Below are 22,423 nucleotides of genomic sequence, written 5' to 3'. Positions count from 1 at the left end.
ATGCATTAAAGATAAGTTTCAAATTAATTTGGTGCAAAACTCGGGTAACAATTTCTTTATTCCTTACTTGTTTTGCAAGTTCAGGAATATGTCGGACAAAAGCAGTGTGTGTTAAAAATGTGGCAACCCAGGTGTTAACTTCTTGATGGAAAACTCTTCAACTTTTCAAGCCTAGTCCCTTTATCTAATTATGATTCTGAAAGAGAAAAAAAGCCCCCCAAACAATGAGGGAAAAAATGGATACTCATCAGTTCCTAACTAGAGATTAGGCAAAGATGGGTGATTCTGAATCATTATAATTTTTTGGTGCCGACGGTCCATTGGTCGTTCGAAATTATTAGTCTACTAGTGAAAAAGTTTGGATATAAATCATTAATTGTATCACGAATATATATTAAGAGTTGATTAAAGTACTGAAGATGGATGAAAATTAAAATCTTTTGCTGTATGTAGTCATTCCATAGTAGAAGATGTTTCAGGAAAGAGAGAGAAATAATATCTTCAGTATATGGACTGAAGCAAGTATAGGGATACGTAGACCAAATGAATAAAACTTCGACGGAAGTTATAAAACCAAACATAGCAATAACTCTATCACGTAAAAAAAACGGGGTTAAAATGGATGTTTGGGGCAATTTTTTTGCACACTGTTTATATACGTTGTAAAAGCGTTTCAGCATAATTTCAAGTAATCTATAGTATATCTAAACATTAAACTCCCAATTAAAAAATTCTTCATTAAGTACTGCCCTATTGAAAATTCAAACAACTTTTTGGTTATTTATTAGATGTACTTGTAATTGGTAGCTTTTTTTTTTTTTTTGCCTATAGTTGGGCAGTAACATTATATATATAAATTTTGGGCCATAAATATTATTTTAAAAAATAATTTATAAACTATGAAGGATTTTTGAAAGAAAAGAAAGGAGAAAAATCAATTTTTCATCTTATTAATTAAGCAAATAATATAGTGATTATAGAAATAAATTATTAAGTATTTTGTGTATTATAAGGATATTTTTTATTCAGGATTTTTTTTTCAATAAAAAGAAGCAATATTTAAAATTATTGGTGAGATATATGTAACTAATTTAAATAAATTAAAAAAATGCTTAATCTTATGGAGACATTTGGTATGATTGTTTGAAACCCATGAATGATGCGTGGAACTTTCGTACTCTCAGCAACTATGTGATTAGTTGTCAGCTTTTGTAACTTTTTTTTTGTCGCAAACTTCCTTAATAAACACCGGTATTGAATTAAAAATTAAAAGTAATTCAGATTTAGGAGGAATTTTTTTAAAAAAAATGTTAGAGATTAGGCTCAAGCCATAATGACTTTTCCTGTTTTCTGGGCCTAAACATTAGGACAACCTGCAATTTCTCATTTTTTCTATTTTACCCTTTTGTAAAAGAATACGAATCATGATGTATAAGCCTCTAATCCGTATGAAGTTGATTTGTATGAGACCATATGAGTTGATTCATAATATATTAAATTTTTTAATAGTAAATATTTTTTATTTATAAAAAAATATACGGATTAAATAATTTGTATGAGTTATATCAAAATTAATTGTCCCAAAATTTAGTATTTAAATTTATATGCGCATTAAATATACATTAAAAATTTTAGTGTTATGTATAGCAACATTATTTATTTTATGATGTAATTGGCTTATTAGCTCAGTTGATTACAACGTTGTGCTAATAATCTGAAAGTCACAGGTTCCATTCATGGATCATCTCATACGAATCAACTCAAACAGATCAATTGATCCATATGAGGTCCATGGCATCTCATACAGATCAGCTAATCCGTATCCTTTTATGAAAGGGCAAAATGAAAAAAATGTGAAATTATTGGGTATACCAACAATTTCGCTGGGTGTGCGTGGCTGTGCCCCAACCTTAAGCATTGATAGTCAATATCATATTATCAATAATAAAGAAATTAATTTATACTTGTAAACAATAAAACGTATTGTGCATATTTCATTTGGTCTCAACAAATAAAAAATACAAACAAGAAAAATTAAAATGTGGAAAGAATTAAAAAAACGAAAAGGGTAAAAAAAAAGTTGAGAAAATAAAAATAAGATGTGTGAGTGCTCGTGACTAAAAGATTTCCATGACTAAGTAGAAAAAAAGAAAGTAAAAAAAAAAAACATTTTAATGTGTCTGATTCTTCAAAAGGTGTCCATGACTAAAAGATTGATGAATTAATTTCATGTAATGATAGTCGGTGTAACTGGTTTAACTTTTCAGCAAAACTTTGCTTTTCTATAAAACACAAAACAGAGAGAGCCTTTTTTATGGTGTTTCTTTTTTCCCCTTAATATTATCCAACTTGATTGGGTGCTAATGGTAGAACCGTTTCGGTGCCTAATGCATCATAGTCATAGCATTTCCATTTTTACAAGACACATTAAAAATAAAAAGAGAACAAAGTTAATCTGTTTAGAGTTTTAGAGAGTGAATTAAAAGGTTGTCTTGGATTCGTTTTTGGTTATGGTTGCCGGACATGAGAGGAGTACAAGGAATTGTGGAAACTTTTCAGTTATCCGAAATGACTATTGTCATTGCTCAAGCACGTAGAAATGTATCCTTTTATTCGTTTTCACTTCATTAAAGGACTACAGAGCAGTATAGTTTAATATGTTTTCAAAACTAATCATAAAATACGTTCTGCTTGTTGCAAGAGGCCTTGGATTTCATTTTGACGTCAAAATTTATAGCGAGAAACAGGTTTGAAGATAATCCCACTCAAATTATTCACAATTTTGTGACTAAGATATGACTGAACTTTTAATCGCCACTGCTTGAATGAAAACCCACTCACGTAATAGTAACTGAACTTTACTGCCACTTGATACCTGAAGCAGAGGAGACAATGTAAACAGAATGCAATGGCAAATGGCAAAGGTAATACACTGCTGACCACTTCTTATGCTACACTACTCCTCACTAACACCTTCCATGACCAATTTAACCTCTTTTTTTTTTAATCACAGAACGCTCTGCCAGTAAGTTCCTATGCATAAAAGAGCAGCATTCGGTCGGCATTCCAAACCAATAAACCCTCCTTATTATTAAGAAAATAGTAGCACTAAGAATAGGTACTATTTCTTAATATGGCCATGCAATTGGTACTATTGTGTTTACTGATACTCAAGCTCACTTCACCCTTAGCAACCACCTTGAACAAAGTCTATGGTGATGATAGTGACTGTCCATGAGGTACTGACATATACCAATACACTTTCCCTGAAGCTGAGGCTATTATCTGTTCTAGGGTGGATAAAGCATTGCCTGAAGACTCGAGAATGGCAACCTCACTGCTTAGGTTACATTTCCATGTGCCTTATGTGAAAGCAATCACGTGCCAATTGATCATTAGGAAGAAACTATGTTACGCTATGGGAAAAATTACTTGAATCAAGCTTTAGTTAAATTTTTATAAGCACCGGTGAAAGCCATTAATTACTACACAGCTACGAATCTCTCCTGCCGTGCTAGGTTGCAAAAGGCGACATTACTGTTGTCACAGAACATGAGCATGTCGCAGAAAATACTTAAAAAGGTTTTAGATTCTTTTTTTTTTTTTTCAATAACCGTTATTATTTTATTAGGAAACTATCAACGCAATCACCTAAGAAACTTTGTAAGATGTGTCCCTAAAATCAATGGTTAAAATTTATATTTAAGCAAATATTATGGTACAGGACGATCTGGGTAGGGCATTTCCCTGCCATGTATTTTGAATCCCACATATCCTTAGTGCTGAGCCAGTAAGTGATAGTGAAACCTCGACAACGAGGACCAAAATAACTCGCCAATGCAAATAAATTGTTACAGGGTCACATGGGATCAAAATGAAGCGGTGGTTCCCTACCTTGAAGCATTAAATAAGAGATTCTGTTTCACAGCCATTTAAAAGCTGCGACATCTGTATATGCTGCCTCAAGCTCAATCCATCAAATGTTCAAACTCCTGGAGGTGAAAAAAAAAAAAACACCGTGTTAACATTGAAACTATAAAGATAAACAAAAGTAGAAACATAGCCTAGTCTGGCAATTCACTCTTCAACATTCACAGCGAATGCAGTTCACTAGTCCACCTTCTCCAAACAGGGAACCAAACTAAAGTTAAATATAAAATGTGACATTATCTAAATTCAAAACAAATTATTCTTCATATGCATTGCTTTTCATGTAGTTTGTGTAAGCAAGCATTGAGGGAGGGGACAAGATAGATAAGGATGGGAACCTGCAGGCTTATTTTTCCACATCAATTCTTGTGTAGAATGAATACCCTGAAATGGGATCAGGAATTATGATTAGACTAAAGGGGGGCATAATAAAATGAATGAATAGTGCGGGAAGTGAAACCTATAATACCTGCGAGTAGCGTCCTGGATCACCAGCAGAAATAACCGATGCCTGCAACTGCTTATATCCCACTTCCTGAAAAGCCAAACAACTTTAGACATACACAACAAAAATGAGACACTTGAAAATTAGCAACAGAGGAAACAAGCATAGACCACGAGGAAAATCATAGAGGTTTTATTACTGTTAAACAAACGTTAATAAAAACTAGTGTTACCTGCACGTTTTGGGGGCCTGTAACTCCATATGCCTGGAACTAGAATAGGACCAAAGGAAAGTCAGTAATACAAAATCACTTTCCAATGTCCAAAGGGAGTATGTCAATATGTCAGATGCTTACCAAAGAAGACAAAGAAGGCTGCTGTATTTGTTGCTGGTGGAGAACTTGTCCTTGGAGATGACTTTGAGGCTGAACCTGTTGGATTTGTGGAACTTGCTGGGCAGGTAGTATTGAAGGTTGTGACTGAGTTTGAGACTGCTGAACAGATGGCCTTTGCTGTTGCTTTTGCTGTTCATGTAATGTCAACTCCTCAGGTTTCTCCCACTGTAGGTTGGTTCCAGTGAACATTAGTTCCACAGGTATAATTAAAATAGCTAAAATAATGGCAACTCAAATAAATTCCTACCCGACTTTCACCAGTGACACTATTATAGTAATACTTGAAGCCTTCAGGAGATATATGTTCTGTCCAATTACATTTGACAAGAGCCATATTCTGGTTTATTGCTGGTAAGGCAGAATTAGCAGGTGTGGATGAAGGCACATCTGCAGCAGGTGCAGCTGCAAGAGTGCTGGCCACTGTTTGTGCTACAGGCCCAGGCCCAGCCCATTGCGACTGCAGAAATACAAAATTGGCACATAATCATAATTATGAAAGGTTGAAAGCATCCTTTAATGCACCCTAGAAAATTATAAGGGATACATCCTAGCATCATGAGGAAAAAAAAAGTTTTATGTCTACAACCAGTCTAGTTAGACACTAAAAAGGTCTTATCAAATCAAAAAACTATTTTAAAGAATACAATAGAAAAACTGCAAATATAAAAAAAAAAATGTAGTACAACTGATTTGAACCAAACTTCATATAGATCAGTCTGACCAAAGCAAATTAAGCAAGAATACAGATCAATTTGTGAAATCTTGTACTAGGCAAGATGTGGAACAGCTAATAGAATTCAAACTAAAATCTAATTAAGGCAGAGAATTTAGCAAAAAATACCTGCTTTTTGTTAGCTTCTGCATTTTGCTGCAATGTTAATGCTTGACTAGAAGGTTGCATCATCTGTAATTGTTGTTGAAGCTGGGAGAAGGCCTGCTGAGATGAATGAAAGCTTGCTTGCAAAGTCTGTGTTTGTTGTGATAACATCTGAGCTAACGGAGAAGGGGATTGCTGAAGTGGCTGCTGCTGCTGCACAGAGGGAGGAACTTGCTGTTGATTTGGTGTAGTTAATGTAGTATGAGATTGCATGCCGGTATCAAGATGAGTCTGAGGAATTGCAGCAGACAAAGCACTCTGTTGAGTTTGGGGCTGAGAAGTTAGAAACTGTCCACTTACTCCATGTATCTTCTGAGATGGAAGAGGACCAGCAGAGAGAGAAAGTTGTGGCTGGCCATGCTGCCTAAGAGATGTTTGTGGATAGGGAACTGGTGCTTGAGGGTACAACTGGTGGGAAGGTGGCAGTTCCTGAGATGACTGAACAGGTTTCTGCAATGGTGATATTTGTTGATTGACTGGTGGAATTTGTGGCATGGGCTGATTGAAATTCTGAATGTAAAATAAATTTACTAATATGTTTCAAGCTATCAAAGAGGAAGTGCAGCCTAATTATTAATTAATCTCAATTGTATGCCGAGAATCTTATTAGACAAATATACCTGTTGTGACATTGGAATAGACTGAACTTGAAAACGACCATCTATGGGGCCTCCCAAGCTAGTCATAGGACCGCCCTATAATTGTTCAAGCATTAGTATAAGCAACAGATGCCATGAATGTTGTGAAGAGCAAAATACTAATACTTGAAAAATGAAAAAATTAAAATGGTGGAACAGTTAACACAAACAAATGCATCTAACCAGCAATTAGTGACCAATATTTTCTCAAATGTCCAATTTAATTCAAATTTAAATATATTATAGGAAAAATTCTAGCAGCACACTCTTTCCAGCACCCTATTGTAAGGTTATATACAATCGGTTCCATTAAACGATGTTGGTTTCACTCCCTGTTTAGTAGGCACTATTCCCTATTTAGTAGAATCCACTTGCATTTTACACAATATTAGTGTCAGTAGATGTACACAACCTCACTCCACATGCAGAGGTTATTTTTATCTCAAGATTTGAACCTGAGACCTCCAAGTCACAAGGTTGCTCCCACCTTGTGGGGTTTCGAAAGGGTAGATGTATGCAGCCTTACCTTCCAATTGGAGAGGCTATTTCCAAGATTTGAAACTGTGACCTCCAAATCACAAGGTTGCACCTTACTGCTGCTTCAAGGGTCACCCTCTTGACAAAGTTGATTCCATTATTTATTTATTTTTTACAATAAAAGGTAATGAGACAGTGCAGTTTCACTCTTGAGATAGTGGAGTTTTAGTAGTTTACAAAAAGACAAAAAAATGACTTAACTGCCTCTCACTTCACAAAAAATCCAGAAGGCAACCATAAATGTATTTCAATTGAAGGATTCAAGTGAATAATGTGCATATTCAGGATTATATCTATGTTGACACATAAAACTCAAACATTTGTTTTTATCATTCTTCTGATTGCATTAGTTGACAAGAAAAAATAATAATGTTCATGCTCTACTTGGACAAACTATATGGAAATTTGCTGAGTGCTAACAGTTTAGCACCAAAAAATCATAGCATCCGCAGACTATGCGAAACTAAAGAAACAATAAGAATTCAGAAGCACAACTTTTTTTTTGAAATTGGGGATGCATTTTGCATTGGATATTTGGATTTAGGGTGAACCAAATTTATACTTACAGCATCTGTAGGCAATGCCATGTCACCAGATCTTGGAAGCAACGGTGACCCCATGCCATGAAAACCAGCATTAGAAGATGGCCCCATATTCGGCGGATGCAAGGGATGCCAAGCATTAGAGGGAGGCATACGATCACCCATAGGATCTGTGATATTGGATGGATGTCTGCAAATAGGAGTTGCAGAAGAAATCATTGTAACAAGTCCTAAAATGACAAGAATTTAATAGAGGAACCATGCAAAAGGTAGAGGGAAGTAAAGGAGGGAGGATACCTTGTGCCTGGTGCATCAAATCTAGGACCAAATCCTGGGCCTCCAAATGCAAGACCCCTGAAGCAAGCCAAACAATTTTAAAAACCTCTTGTTGATATAGACATAACATGCATTTGAATCATAGCACATCTAACAAGATACAAGGTCACAACAACAGTTTGGTATCTACAGACTTGTTTACTTATGTATCTTTATTTTTGCATCAAAGCAGCAGCTGATTCATACTATACACAAATATGTCAAAAATATTATTACGTCAAAGTTCCATATGTAATTCAAGGCCAAAATGAAAGAGAAATTCCTTCCCTTCACCCCTGAGGAACAAAAAGTAAACAAGTTCCAACAATAAATAAACAACTTGTTGGAGTAAAAGATCAGGATTGAGGAAAAATCCCTTTTGTCAACTTATACAACAAATGCTAGCCTTGTTTCAGACCTCTTCCGTTTGAACAGTGCCATTTTGAAAATGTGGGCTAACCAGACTGAAGAAAGCAAACATACCAGAACTATTGTTTAAATTCAAACTGCCAACTAAAAAGAATGCTTCTTGCCTAGGCTTGATTTCATATTCATAAGTCAATTTTGGGTCAAGTTTAAAAAGTCCATGGCTCCATGCTTTGTTTAATTAAATAGCCTTAGAATGTACTTTTATGCTTAAGGATTATCAATTAGCTAGGACAAACCTGGAATCTCCTTGACGAGGCCTTTTAGGATCAGCAAACCGGACAATTAGTGGCTGCTCACAACCCTATGCAGAAAAATGCAAGATTAACCATAGTGCTTTCATAAGAAGAATTATTAAAAGAATATACATATATATATTTTTATTTTTTTTCTTACTCTCATTGTGTAGATTCCATTAAGCGCATTAATTGCTGCCAGAGCCATATCTCTGTGTGAGTATTTAACAAAACCACACCCTTCAACCAAAATAAGGGAAAATATTATCTATTCAGTATTGCCATCAAACACAAACACACATAAAGAGACACAAAAAGAAGTAACCCCAGAATAAAAAACTATGATGCCTCCAAATATTGAAGGGAACAGTAAAAAACAATACCACTCATTACACCAACCAATTCATACTTTCCTCAAGAACAATTATGAAACTGAAGCATGGAAACCAACCCCTCGCCCCCATGATTTCACCCCCATCCCCTACCCAGTTTCCAGCTAATATCCCATATAGGTAGGAAACATACCACGACTTTGTTTCTTCTCATCGCGCATAAGATAAACATCTTCAACCCGGCCATATTTTGAGAAAATCTGATACAAGAGAGAGTGAGACACCATCAATTAGTTTCATGTTAATAATAACAGTAAGTTTAACATGATACTATAGAGATATTAAATATTTATTAGAGAAGTTAGCAATTCATTAATCACAGACATCAGTTCCCTTGTGCCTAAGTTTCCCTTGTGCAAGACAATAAAAAAAAAATTGTCCCATTGAAAATACTTGTATAACAGTCTCTAGTGTAAAGTTTGATTGCAGCAGGAAACATACTTCCTCAACTTCCTTTACGGTAGCCTGTTTGTTCAGAGAGCCCACAAATAATTTGTACTCAACAGCACCTATCATATAAATAAATTAATTTGAATAAACATGAAACAATCAGTGCAATCATCAGATGACTAATAACAATGATGCACTCAAAAATACAAAAGGCACATCCATGCATAAATTCTTCCCCTAGAACAACCTAATTTTCACAAAAATCATCTTCAGAAAATGTTCAGATGAAAATAGTATTGCTAGTTTTTTTTTTCTTTATCAACTAATTACTGTTCAAACTCAAAAGTAAATTTCACTAGCAGTTATAAATATATTTTGCTAAAATAATAAGTGAAACTACTACAATATATAGGAGGTTTAGAACATATGAATAAAGTTAATAAAAGGGACAAGTATAAAGTCCCTTCATCACAAGTTTCCATGTGTAAAAGATGTTTCAAACATTTTATCATATTTCATAAGGTCCACTCATGCAGAAGATTGACAATCAGGCCAGAGAACTCTAGATACGTTTTAGTTTGTAAAGAGCAAAAATTACAACCATGATTATGGATACCTTAACAGTACTCTTATTTAGGTCTTGTGCATACAAAACATGTGGCAGTAAGAATTTTCAAGCCTATTCAATGTCAATAAATATAAATAGTTACCAAGGCGTTCCCGTTCACCATCAGCATATCGCACTTGGATTGGACCAACACCCTAATCATAAGATACAAGTGTCAGAAAATCACTAACTATAAGTTGTCCTCACTATTTACTATCTAGGATTCAGAAGCACAACAACTCACTCCAGGAAGAGTATGTTGATTATGCAATGCTCTAATTGCTTGATCAGCTTCTTCTGAAGTAGCATATTTTATGAAACAACAACCTGCATAACAAAGATACTTTATACCAGTTTCATTAAAATAATACAACCCCCCACCCCCACCCCGCAATAGGTATCAATAAAAATAGATCCACAAAACAAGAAATTTGGCAGAAAAATGATAGAGCAAAAAAATTGTGGTTCTATATTAAACCTTTTTTTGCTTAAAAATAGTTAGCAGTCACAAGCCCAGATAATCAATGGGTGACAGTAACTGTAAAAAATTAAGGCCATCATACTCAGTCTTTTACCAATTACTCATCAAACAAATGAAATTGATTCTTCTGGTGTATTTTGTAGCAACTATTTGGGAGAAGACAAGAGACTACAGAGAATTCATAAAGGGATAGAGCAACCAAATTATATTTGAACACATAGTTTTTCATAAGGCTTCAAAGCCAGATGAATCCAAAGATTAAGATCTCATGAAATTTTCAGCTGACCTCCAAGATAATCTCATCACAAGCGATGCGGCAAAAATCATCCAAGCATCAAGATATCACATTATAGTTCCACAATAATCATATTAGAGTATACTTGATTCTATATTTCTCACAAACATTCTAAAAACAACTGCCAGTAGCAGACCAAATGGCTTTAATGCTCTTATAGACTATTTGAAAGGCACTAGAATTTAATTATTTCATGGACTAGAATTTTGGTTCCACCTATACGTTGCACACATTCTATGCAGAATCCACATCAAATTTAACTAGGATCTTATGTGTCCAATATAGAATTCTGAAGAGAGCAATTCATCCACACAAACAAAATATGGCCTGTGGCCAAAAGCTGCTTGAATTTTTATGTCAATGACCAGTATCATGCTGATTTATCAGCATTCAATGGGGCAGCTTACAAGTTACTGCAGCCACAGTAGAACTCATCAATATATGACAAGCACAAATCAATAACTACTTTTTTGTTAAGCAAATAAACTGCGATTTCACATCTCCAATCAGAGTTTGACACCATATTCTCTGTGGGTTTATACTTCCCCAAAGCAGGAAAAAACTAATAATTAACAATAGATTACTCAGAAAAAACTATCCATGGGTAGAGGTTTAACTAAAGCCACCATGTTGCATAGATCCACACAACTGAACCAGAAATACTAACCCCATGTACTAAATACTAATATGTACACAATCGATAGAATCTAATGATTTCTGACATTGGATATGGCATTCATACTCAAACAGTTAAACACCAATGTAGTATAAAAATCAGACTGATTTTCTCCTGCAACTGAATATTGTACAAGCTTGTAATAAATTCTTGTGATGAAGCACAACTGTGAATCCAACTTTAGTATCAAATAAATAAAGGCAGAAGCACAGTGCTACATGATATTTCAGAGTCATGGAGAATCAAACTTTCCATGATGACCATTTGAACAACTATATTTCTTTGGATAAAACTTTTTGCACTAACAGATTAGTCACTAAAAGTATGATGGACCAATTGGCAGCAGATCCAGTCAAATGTGGAAATACTTATCCAATACCTGCCATAACTTTAAAATTATATACAGATCATCACTGTTGTTCTCCCAAACCCGTGCATTTCCAATTGCAAAACAACCACATGGCATCTAAAAAGGATTTGAGTTCGAGAGGAGCTGCATCATTATACACAATCACATACATCATGTCACCAAGAAACAAGATCATTGTTCAAAACAAGCACCATATAGGAACATTAACTCCAACACATAAGCATAACAATAACGCTAAAACTACTTGCCTAGATTTTGCAAATGAACTATAATCATCATCCATATTTAGTCAACCCAACTTCATGCCCATACCACTTCATTAAATCAAAGCTCATATACGACATTCCAAGCCATTCATTCAATAAATGCTTATTTCACCAAAATATGACAAGCATTAAACCTTCAGAAATACTTTGTGATTAACACCATTCAAATGTAATAATCCAAGTTTTTCCTCTGTTCCCTTAGTACAATAACTGACTCCTAAAATTTTGACATAAAATAGTCTACAGCTATGGCAACCGACACTCCAACTACAATCAAATGTTGGGTAATGCACCCACCGCTGCAGCTACAATTGCAAGATCAGGATCTTTTGGTCCTCCAAGATCCCATCTGCTATACAAAGGGCAGCTTACAGGTTTACATGTTGTGGCTCCTTCAGGTATGACAAGATGAGGTAAAAAAGGGTGGAACCAATACCAACAAGTCTGAACTTGTTGCATAAACAAACTGAGAAGATGATGAGCTTATTTTCTCTACCATCAGCCTCTCAAAGGACCTGAAATAAAGTGTATATGAATCAAAATAGTCTCATAATATAAAAATAACAAATACCTTGATGCTGTCCTGTCTTTTTATCTTTGATGAGGGCAACTTCAATCACGTTCCCATGTTCCTCAAACAAAGGGCGAATCTGGCATCAAATAATCATAACAAGATAATAAGTAATCATTAATAAACCAAACTAAACTAAAGTCAATATCATTTAATGTACAGAAAATAAAAAAAAATCATTGGGCAATATAACTTACATCTTCTTCAGTGGCTGTTCGGGGAACAGATCCGACAAAAAGTTTGGCAAAATTTCCACCATCTAAATGATCTGAAACAGAAAAATGTGTCATTTGTTTCCTTTACACCAATGCTATAACTGTTGCCGAACTAGAGAGACAACAAAAACAATAAGGAAAAGTTACAACAATAACTGAAACAACTCAAGGCTGTGACAATACAACCACCACCAAGCCTTGTCCCACCCACCAGTTGCCACTTCAGAATAACAAAACAAGTCAATAACCACATATCATTGGAGCTCCACCCCAAGATACCTTGGAAGTAAATTAGAAAGCAACATAACCCCTAAACAATGCTGCAGCATCCCAACACCCAAAAAAAAAAACGTTGTTTCCCACAGAAACAAATGCCAAGAGCAGCATTGTAAAATATCCAATTGTTGACCATAAAATTAGCACTCATAAACCCTAACTCCTACCAGTAGTTTAAAGACTATTTTCATGTTTGAATAAACTCCCCTCCTCCTGTCGTCCATTTGCACTTATAGGAGAACAAAATTAGATACAATGAAATTAACTTCGCCCATAAATTAAAAAAATTTCTCCCCATCATAAGTTAAAATGAATTTCTCCCATATTTTCTTCCTCTTATAAAAAAATTACTTGCTGAAAAAGTTTAAAATGTGAATAAAAACTCACCGGGCGAGCCGCCACCGCGTCCGGAGAAAGGAAACCCTCGCTTCTGGCCAGCGAGCGGCGGCGGCGCCTGGTGGCCGTTGAATCCGAATTCCCCAGGACCCTCGCCGCCCATCGGCCGGAATCCGCCGCCCCTGCCGGGGGAGCGACGCGGGGAACTGTCGAAGGCGCGGTGGTGCGGAGCAGCGCCAGAGCGGAATCCCCCGGGGCTCCGGCGAGCGCTGTGGTAGCTCATGGGAGAATCAGAGAAGCGCGAGTGAGAGTTGTTGCCCCCCCTGTTGGAGTGACGATAGTTATTATTGTTGTTGTTGTGAAAATCATTGTTGTTGTTGTTGTAACGTTCTCCTCTGTGTCTATCCAGCTTGGCTTACCAGAGCGGAACCCTAACCGAAACCCTAGAGAGAGAGAGAGAGAGAGGAGAAATGAGAGCGTAGGGCTGAGTTATGTTATGCGTTCCTTTGCTCCGGTGGAGTGACACCTCTTTCTGGCTACGATGCTATGCAACACTAAATACAACACAATCATAAATTCATAATTAAATAAATAATAACCAATGAGACAACGACGAAGATAGGAACGACGACTTGACTCGTGTTTGTTTTTTTTTTTGTGGGCTGGACCTGGGGGCCTTTTTTTTATTATTACTGGGCCACCCACCAGCCCACTCCCTCCTTCCTATCTGGGTCCTTTTAGTATTTTTTTTATATCTGTGAAAATTAAAAATAATGTCAAGAAAATTTTACAATCACTCAAACATGTATTTTGTTCGAGCTAGATTTATTTATCATGCCTGTCTATTAAGTGCTATATGATTTCAACTTTCAAGTTTCAACACTTTGCGTATCTTTTCCTCCGTCAATCATAAACTTTTGTGTTTTTGTGTTTTTTTATTACAGTAACGAAATTATAAAATATTTACAATTCAAAAAAAATATATTTGCATTAGTGTTTTGCGATTTTCAAAATTTAGGAATTATCATTTTATTGGCATTAATTTTTTATTGTAGTATATTGAATGTTATTTCTATTAGGCTATGTTTTTAGTCCCTAGATTTTTTAAAAAAATTTTTTTACTCCCAAAGTTTTATTTCTACTTTTATTTCCTTTAACTTGTGTTCATCTTTAAACTTTGTTATCCTTATTTTTAATGTTTTTAAGAACTAAAGGTAAGGATGGAAAAAAAAGTTATGGACTAAAAATAAAAACGTAAAAAAATTCGAGGATTAAAAACATAAATTTTTAAAAATTTAAGAATTAAAAAGATAGTAAACTCTTTTTTTATTATTTGAAATTGTTGATAGACATATATTTTATTTAAAAAATATAATTTTTAATAATATTATAAAATTTAATTTTATATCATATTTAAGAATCCCGTGGTCTCGTTGTGATTTCATGGATTTAACAGGTTTCTAATTAACCCAAAACAAAAAGTTCATGGAAAAAAGAGACATATTTTTCTGTCCCTAATTTGCATGGATGTAGAGCTGATAATTTAGAATTCAAAACCATTTACGTCACACCTTCAGCTCGTTAGCGAAGCGTTATTCCTCTAATAAATCCTATTACCGCATGTTAGAATAAGCGATTCAATTGAATCATCTTCATTCCTTTATGTTATTCAGTTGAATCTAGGAGGATAATATTTAGCAATAAGTTTCCTGTCTTGATGGTAGCCACTGATTTATATTTCTAAATTTGAGACTTGGGCCGGGTTGCTCCATATACAAATCACTGCCTCTTTTTCTTTGATTCAGTGTTATTTTCCTATTGATTATGATCTCCGGAACTTCCAACTTGAAACTCTTTCAACACCGAATGGAATTATGTTTGCATGTTCTAACCTCTCCAGGCTTCAGAATTTGTCATGTGCTGTTCCTAGTTGGAGTCGCTCCCTTTCAAGGCTGAATGCAGTCAATGCACTACACAGACATTTGATGCCTTTTTTTGTTCTAGTCTTGTGTTTCTTATTTTCTTCTTGGTTTCATTCATTGTTTCAGGATCTAGTGTGAAATATTAACTAGTGTATTTGACAGCTAGCATGTAGTGCAAATGTTCTTGTTTACATTCTTGTCTACATGTTAGCTGCTAAGTGCTTGTATTCTAGTTATGTAGAATATTAATGCAATAATTTTTGGACATTTTACTTTGCAGAGTTGAGACTTCGAAGAATATTGAAAATCAGTGATTCCCAGGATAAACATTGACAATACGTGTGACTGAGTGATTATGTTCTTTTTATTGAAATGGAGAACTATTTTATTTTCCTCTCTCTTGTTTGGCGTACATTTGTCTTTATCTTGTTCTTTCAACTCTGTCACCGTGTTTGAACCCATGCACTGCCCTTTTTAGGTAAATATTGGGTAAGTTTGTTTAAATTTATATTTGTTAAAATAAGGTTAATTTTAATAAAATAAGCAATTTTATATTTTTTAGTGTGTTTGTCTAAACTGTTTAAATAAATCAGTTTTTTGCTTATTTTAAAAAGCAGATCTTAGATGCTTTTTATGCTTCTTAAATTAGTGTTTATTTCATCTATTATCATGACACAAACATTTCACTCCTATAAATACCTTCACTTGAATGAGAATTTAAACTTTTTAGATTAATGGTATCATAGAAGATTTTGATTGTATCATTCGATTTTAGTTCCCTATAATTTAATTCACATATTTATTCCTTTGGTTTTTTTTAATTCGTTATTTCAGTCTCCAAACTTTGAAATTGGGTATTGACTGTCGTGTTTTTATTGGACGTTAATTTTATGAATTTGATTAACGTCATCCTCTAATAAAATCGTGACATTTGACGATCAACGTTTAATAAAAACGCGACATGTGACGATCAAGGTAAACAATTAATAGTCCATCTTTAAATTCATGAATTAAATTATAGGAATATCAAAATGAAATTCTGAAACAAATTAGGAGATTAAATTTACAATTGTGTTTTTTTTTTTTAAATTTGGTGAATGGTGGATCAAAATGAAATTCTGAAACAAATTAGGAGATTAAATTTACAATTTTGTTTTTTTTAATTTGGTGAATGGTGAACAGGTGATATTTCCCTAAAAAAACACTATTTGGTGCAGTTGTTAGTTAGGAGGGTTATTATTTCCTATACTCTGGTTCAAGGTTATCAAACTCAAGAGTTTATATAGACTCGTGAGATTTTCATAGATTCAACTCGTGGACTCAACTTGTAGACGTAAGAGTCAATTTCATATAAAAATAATAACAAATTATCTATAAATAACATACCAATTAAATATTTTAACAATATAATAAGGCAAAATAGTAAATCATAAATTTCACAATACTTAAATAACCAAGTCTAGTAATGCATCATTACTAGATAATAACTTGAAAATGTTATAGTAGTGGTTGATCATTCTCATCGCGGATTTGATGTTATTAGAGAACAAGGATTTGATGTTATTAAAGGTGAGAATTTTTGTATTTGAGAGCAACACACTAAATAAATGTATGTTGAACACTAAACAGACAAAAAACAATCTAAAATGATGTACATTTTAGTCTAATTTTTTTAACTTGCTGATTCGTTAATTTGGTGGTAAAATCAAGAGTTTACCGAATTTATAGAATCTATCTAGAGTCTATTAAAAAATAATTTACTCAATAGTCAACTCACAAAATTTACTCAATAGTCATCTTGGGAGAGTTTGACAACCATGCTTTATTGTTGTTTATAAAATAATTTGGTGTCTAACTAATTCCATAATGAATGGGTCACTTGAGATATTTAATTTTTGTATTGATTTATATGGATGGCTGTACTAATTTTAGTTTGCAAGTTTTTATTAAGAATGTGCATTTGATTAATAATCTATATATCAATATCAATATACTTAACCCAAATACAAAATACATCAACAAACAACCAATACCCATTTAGTAATTATACAAGCAAAATTAATTTTGATAACTATTTTTCAAACATTATTAAATGAGAAAATCAATTTTCTAATATACATATCCATACCAAAATCACGTTAAGAAAACAACTTCATCAGGGCAAAATAAAAGCAAGCGAAACGCTGTGCCGTTTTCCGTAGCGGCTCGCTGCGTTCATAAACCCTCATTTTCATTGCGCAAGAAAATTGAAGAGAAGCAAAACCCCAACATCCCTTTCGCCTCTGCCCTCACCAGAACAGAACATCGTCGTCTCATTTCTGTCCACATCGTCGTAGCAGAGAAGAAGAGAACCTCTTCAATCGGAAATGGACGCCGGTAACGGTTCCGGAGATGCCAAACTCGACAACACACCCACGCAAATGGATTCGGATTCCGGTGCTCAAGTACTAACACGCTTCTCTCTTTCCACTTTTTCTATGTTCTCTCTTAGGAAACGAAATACAGTAAAAAAAAATGAAAATTGATTCCACTATTTAACGGGAAAGTATCAGTTCACAGTTAGATGCGTTGTTGACTTCACGCGACTAGGTCATACTAGGCTCCTAGGATAGTTAAATTGTTTTTCTACAATGGAATAACCCAAACGATGTTTATTTAATTTGATGAGATTTTTTATGCTCATTCTTTGGTTCGATTTTGAAGGCAAAAGACAAAGAAAAGGAGGAACTCACTGAGAATATGAACAAGTTGCATATTGAGGGATCTTCGTCTGGAAGTGGATCATCTAACATCAGAAGAAAACCTGTCATCATTTTAGTTGTGGGAATGGCAGGTGATTTTACATTTATATTTGATATGCCAAGTGTTGGAATTGTTTTTCTTTTTTATACTATGCTCTATGAACAAAGACTCAAAATAAATCTCATCTGTGTATATAGGGAGTGGGAAAACAACACTCATGCATAGGTTGGTTTGCCATACACATTTGAAAGACATTCGGGGTTATGTGATGAATCTCGACCCCGCCGTCATGACACTCCCATATGCTGCTAACATTGATGTGAGAGACACTGTTAAATATAAAGAAGTCATGAAGCAGTTTAACCTTGGCCCTAATGGTGGAATTTTGACTTCCCTGAACTTGTTTGCCACTAAGTTTGATGAGGTAAAGTTGGCTTGTTAATCTCTAAAACTATTGCAAGTTGTGACATTCTTGTCAAATCAAGTTTTACGCACAAGGACATAGTGCTCTCAACGGGTGACCTTATTTGTATCACTAATTTTGTGATTCAAATAAGATTGCTAATAATAGTGGTAATACACGATCCCTACTTCACTGTTAATTATTGAGGCGGGGAGCTTTCCTTGAGCTTCTTTGATCTTATGTTTTGGTTTTACTTTTCCTAATTAAGCTCTTGTTGATACAATTGAGATTGTATTGTGTACATGATTAGTGGCTCATTTGTGTCCTCATTTGTTTTTAGTCTTACTGCACTGCATTTTTTAATGTTTATGGTCCTCATTTTCAGGTAATTTCTGTGATTGAGAAACGGGCAGATCAACTTGACTATGTTCTTGTGGATACCCCTGGTCAGATTGAAATATTTACCTGGTCTGCTTCTGGTGCTATCATTACAGAAGCTTTTGCATCCACATTTCCCACTGTAGTTGCCTATGTAGTTGATACACCCCGTTCAGAAGATCCCACCACTTTCATGAGCAACATGTTGTATGCTTGTAGTATCCTCTATAAGACAAGGTTACCTCTCATCTTGACATTCAACAAGGTTGATGTAGCAGCACATCAATTTGCTTTGGAGGTATTGTTTATCCATAATGAATTTTCTTGTGTTTAGTTTTATTGAAAATGATGTGTTGGTTAGATTAGTTACTTCATTCTTTTTTTGTTAATAATAGGAAGTTTTGATCGACTCACTCACTAACATCAGGTTGCGGTTAACTTGTAAAATCTATTTGCAGAATAGATTATCATATTACTTCAAATTATATTAACCTATTTTGATTGTAATCATTGGTTGTTTTAGAACTGGATCTTATGTTTAAACTTAAACTCCAAGAGTAGGACATAATGACATGTGGGCTGTATCTATGAGTTTGTTTGGCTTCACAATATAAGATTTTTCAGGACCAGAAAAGATAACATTCAAGTTGATGGAGTCATTGTCCTATAAAGTGGGAGTTGGATATAATTATTCTCTTTTGAAAGATTTATCACTTTGGCATATTTATTTGTATCTCCCTTCTATTGCATGTCTAGAACAACCATTGCATGTATAAACACCAATCAAAAGGGCTTATGCTTAGCGGAGCTTGACATTGCTTTCAATTGGAGAAATTGAAGTTAAGGCCAAGAAGTAATTTAAATTTTGAGATTGGAGTGAAATGGAAAACAATATTGATGGAGATAATTATTAATTTCCCCTTTCATGTTGGAGAGTTTATTGTATAGACTATAGAGGGATTGAACCTTTTGATATTATATGTTTATGGGCTCCTTCCTTTTCTTATTTAAGCTGAATCACTTTGTTTCTGCCCACAAAAAATATAATTGGCCTCAAGGCTACTGTATTTGTGGCCTACTTTGCTTCATTTTTATCTAGTCTTTTCCTGGCCTATCAAACTTACATGATCTGTCTTGTTTTTATAGATTGCACCAAATTTATTTTGATTCATTTTTTTCTTTTGTGAAATTTATTGTGTATTTAGTGGATGGAGGATTTTGAGGCGTTCCAAACAGCAGCAAGTTCAGATCAGTCGTACACATCAACTTTAACTCAGAGCCTTTCTCTTGTGCTAGATGAATTCTACAACAATTTAAAATCAGTTGGAGTTTCTGCAGTTTCTGGTGTAGGAATGGAAGCCTTCTTTAATGCTGTCGAAGCCAGTGCTGAGGAATACATGGAGACATATAAGTATTGTCTGAGCTTGACAGATTTATTTGTTAGCTTCACTATTACATTATTATTGATTTAGCATGTATAGCAGGGTGTTTGAAATGACTAACCAAATAACTTCATTGTATCGTGGACTATCTAGGGCTGATCTTGATAAAAGACGTGAAGAGAAGCAACGTTTGGAGGAAGACCGCAGGAGGGAGAGCATGGATAAACTGAGGAGGGACATGGAGAAATCTGGGGGAGAAACTGTAGTCTTGAGCACTGGTTTGAAGAACAAAGAAGCAAGTAAAAGCATGATGGATGAAGAGGATGAGGAAGGCGAGGACGAGGAAATGGATGATGATGATGATTTGGGGATATATACTGAAGAGGAGGATGCTATAGATGAGGACGAAGACGAGGAGATTGATAGGTTTGGCTTCTGATGTGATTCCTCACCAGTTGGACTGCATCAGAGCTAGATCTTTGTATAGCGCCTTGACCTTCATTTGGTAAATGTATACAACCTTGAAAGTTTGACTACTAATTAATCAACTAGTTTATTTCATATATACTGTCAGCACTTTTTGCTCTAGGTTCTTTTCGTTTATATTTTTGCACTACTTGCAGAGATAGCTGTGCTTGATTTTGATGCAACTTGTTTTTTGGACTTATAAATGACTTGAACATCTGCTTTGCCAGAAATCTGTAGTGATTTTTTCTCGTGTGACAAGGGATTCTGAGAGGCATTTCCATATCCAACAGACCTGACCAAAATTCCCTTTTTGACAATATAACTAGAAAATTTTGTTTGGAACATAACTCCATAACCTTATAACTGCTTTGTATGTGTAGTTGTGTTATTCTGTATTTCTATTCTCTCTGTCGGTACTCCATTTGTCACGATAATGATATTTTAGATTTTGACCAAACATCGAGTTTCTCTAAACTGAGTCTTCCAGACTGTTGAAAACTTGAAATGTACTTTACAGTTATTCTCTTTGAAGGCAAATATTACTGTAGAATGTGCAGTCTCTCCCTGTGAGACATGAATTATAGAGAAAAAAGAAATTAGAGGAAAAAGAAACAGAGGTAGAAATAAAAGGAAAAGAGTTGGAAAGCGAATTAAAAAAGAGTTGGAAAGTATTATTTGAAAGGATAAAAATAAGAACGGAAAGAAGTGGAAATTATTTTTTCGATCGTTTGAACAAGTACAAGAAACACTAATAAAATGAATAATTTGTATAATTTTTTATTCTAACTAAAAAACTTAAATTTAGCCTAACTTTTTTACTCTATTGTTTTTTAATATAAAACTGTTCATTATGCTATAAAAATGTTAGAAAAAGTAAAACAAATTGAAAAGAACAATTTTCTTTCCTTCGTCTTTTGTGGTTGCCACAATTCTTTCTCTTTTCTTTTAAAATAAACAGTAGAAATTTTGCATTTTCATATTATCATTTTTGTTTCCTTTTCCATTTTTAGAAATCATTACCGTTCTTTTTTATTTATTTGTAAAATTTGTTCCCGGAACTCGACTTTCATTTTTAGTTCTTTCGATGATGGGATGTGTAATTATTTGACATGGTTACAACTAGAACAGTCCACCCGTCACTACTCACGTTCAATGTACAAGTGAAAAAAATAAAAAAAGTAGAATGCAGATAAAGAATGCAAGGATAGAAAAAATTGACACAAAATGTGCTTTTGGACAATTTAAATATAGTATTACTATAGATTATAAATTACAGAATAGTGACTCTGATTAGCCTTTAGATCCAATATCAATATATAATATGTCATGCAATCCCTAAACTCACCGCTTCACGTGTTTTTGTTTGGGAGGGGGAGGAATAAATTATCGCCGCTTAACGTTCGGCTCAATACCAATTTCCAAAAGCTGAAACAACTCGTATTATAGCATTCAAATTAGTTTCTAAACTTTATTAAAATATAAAGTACATTATTAAAATAATATACATTTAATATTTTGCTTTAATACTACTATATAGTACGAATCATACAGCTTTGCATAATAATAATAATAATGGAGGAATCTAGAAACAGTGATAAACGCTGTTCATAAAATATTCTAACAATGATGTAATCTTGAAACTCTATATGAACCCCACATGGATTGAAAGCATTGGAAACGTATAAAGTGGCAATAATGTATAATAAGTGGAGTAATAGTTTTAAATTTGAGCGAGCTTTATTTTTCAATCAGTTACTTTTTTTTTTTTAAACAAAGGTTGAAACTTTTATCCGAAATTCAAGAGATCAAAGTGAGAAATTTACTCTATAAGATCGTAACGGATATAGTAGTGCAGTTTTACCTGAAATCTACAATCTCTATCAGGATTGGCACGTGGCAGTTCCTGATTTGTT

The 22,423-nt window shown here is 34.2% G+C and overlaps 2 protein-coding genes across 3 annotated transcripts; one reads left to right on the top strand and one right to left on the bottom strand.

Moving 5' to 3' along the window:
• Window positions 1-3,677: 3,677 nt before the first annotated feature.
• LOC100798390 (flowering time control protein FCA) lies at window positions 3,678-13,782 on the bottom strand. 2 transcript variants are annotated; one of them, XM_003529468.5, is made up of 19 exons: window positions 13,267-13,782; window positions 12,586-12,656; window positions 12,389-12,467; window positions 9,974-10,056; window positions 9,833-9,884; window positions 9,174-9,241; window positions 8,866-8,932; window positions 8,501-8,580; window positions 8,344-8,408; window positions 7,661-7,717; window positions 7,388-7,553; window positions 6,267-6,341; window positions 5,611-6,156; window positions 5,017-5,226; window positions 4,731-4,934; window positions 4,608-4,646; window positions 4,400-4,465; window positions 4,269-4,314; window positions 3,678-3,992 (listed from the first exon to the last, which is right to left on the bottom strand). In XM_003529468.5, the coding sequence occupies exons 1-19, from the start codon at window positions 13,496-13,498 to the stop codon at window positions 3,985-3,987; spliced, it is 2,214 nt and encodes a 737-aa protein (XP_003529516.1). In that variant the 5' UTR covers window positions 13,499-13,782; the 3' UTR covers window positions 3,678-3,984. The 2 variants fall into 2 exon arrangements, with proteins under 2 accessions (XP_003529516.1, XP_006583995.1); XM_006583932.4 differs by having other exon boundaries at window positions 5,611-6,096.
• A 3,552-nt stretch (window positions 13,783-17,334) lies between these two features.
• LOC100797318 (GPN-loop GTPase QQT2-like) lies at window positions 17,335-20,736 on the top strand. Its single transcript, NM_001255485.2, is given in 6 exon segments — window positions 17,335-17,581; window positions 17,841-17,970; window positions 18,077-18,303; window positions 18,668-18,958; window positions 19,866-20,071; window positions 20,196-20,736. Coding segments are annotated over 6 exon segments (1,218 nt in total). The 5' UTR covers window positions 17,335-17,503; the 3' UTR covers window positions 20,482-20,736.
• The last annotated feature ends 1,687 nt before the right edge of the window (window positions 20,737-22,423 follow it).

This window comes from Glycine max, chromosome 7 (genome assembly GCF_000004515.6).
Source record: "Glycine max cultivar Williams 82 chromosome 7, Glycine_max_v4.0, whole genome shotgun sequence".
Taxonomy (NCBI): Eukaryota; Viridiplantae; Streptophyta; class Magnoliopsida; order Fabales; family Fabaceae; genus Glycine; species Glycine max.
Note: the sequence above shows the minus strand (reverse complement) of the source record. Positions and strands in the feature narration are given on the sequence as shown.

Coding starts and splice junctions, on each gene's coding strand:
- LOC100798390 (XM_003529468.5), bottom strand. CDS start 13,498: ATGAGCTACCACAGCGCTCGCCGGAGCCCCGGGGGATTCCGCTCTGGC. Junction 12,657..13,266: donor ACGCGGTGGCGGCTCGCCCG/GTGAGTTTTTAT, acceptor TTTCTGTTTCAG/ATCATTTAGATGGTGGAAAT. Junction 9,885..9,973: donor ATCAACATACTCTTCCTGGA/GTGAGTTGTTGT, acceptor TCTTATGATTAG/GGTGTTGGTCCAATCCAAGT.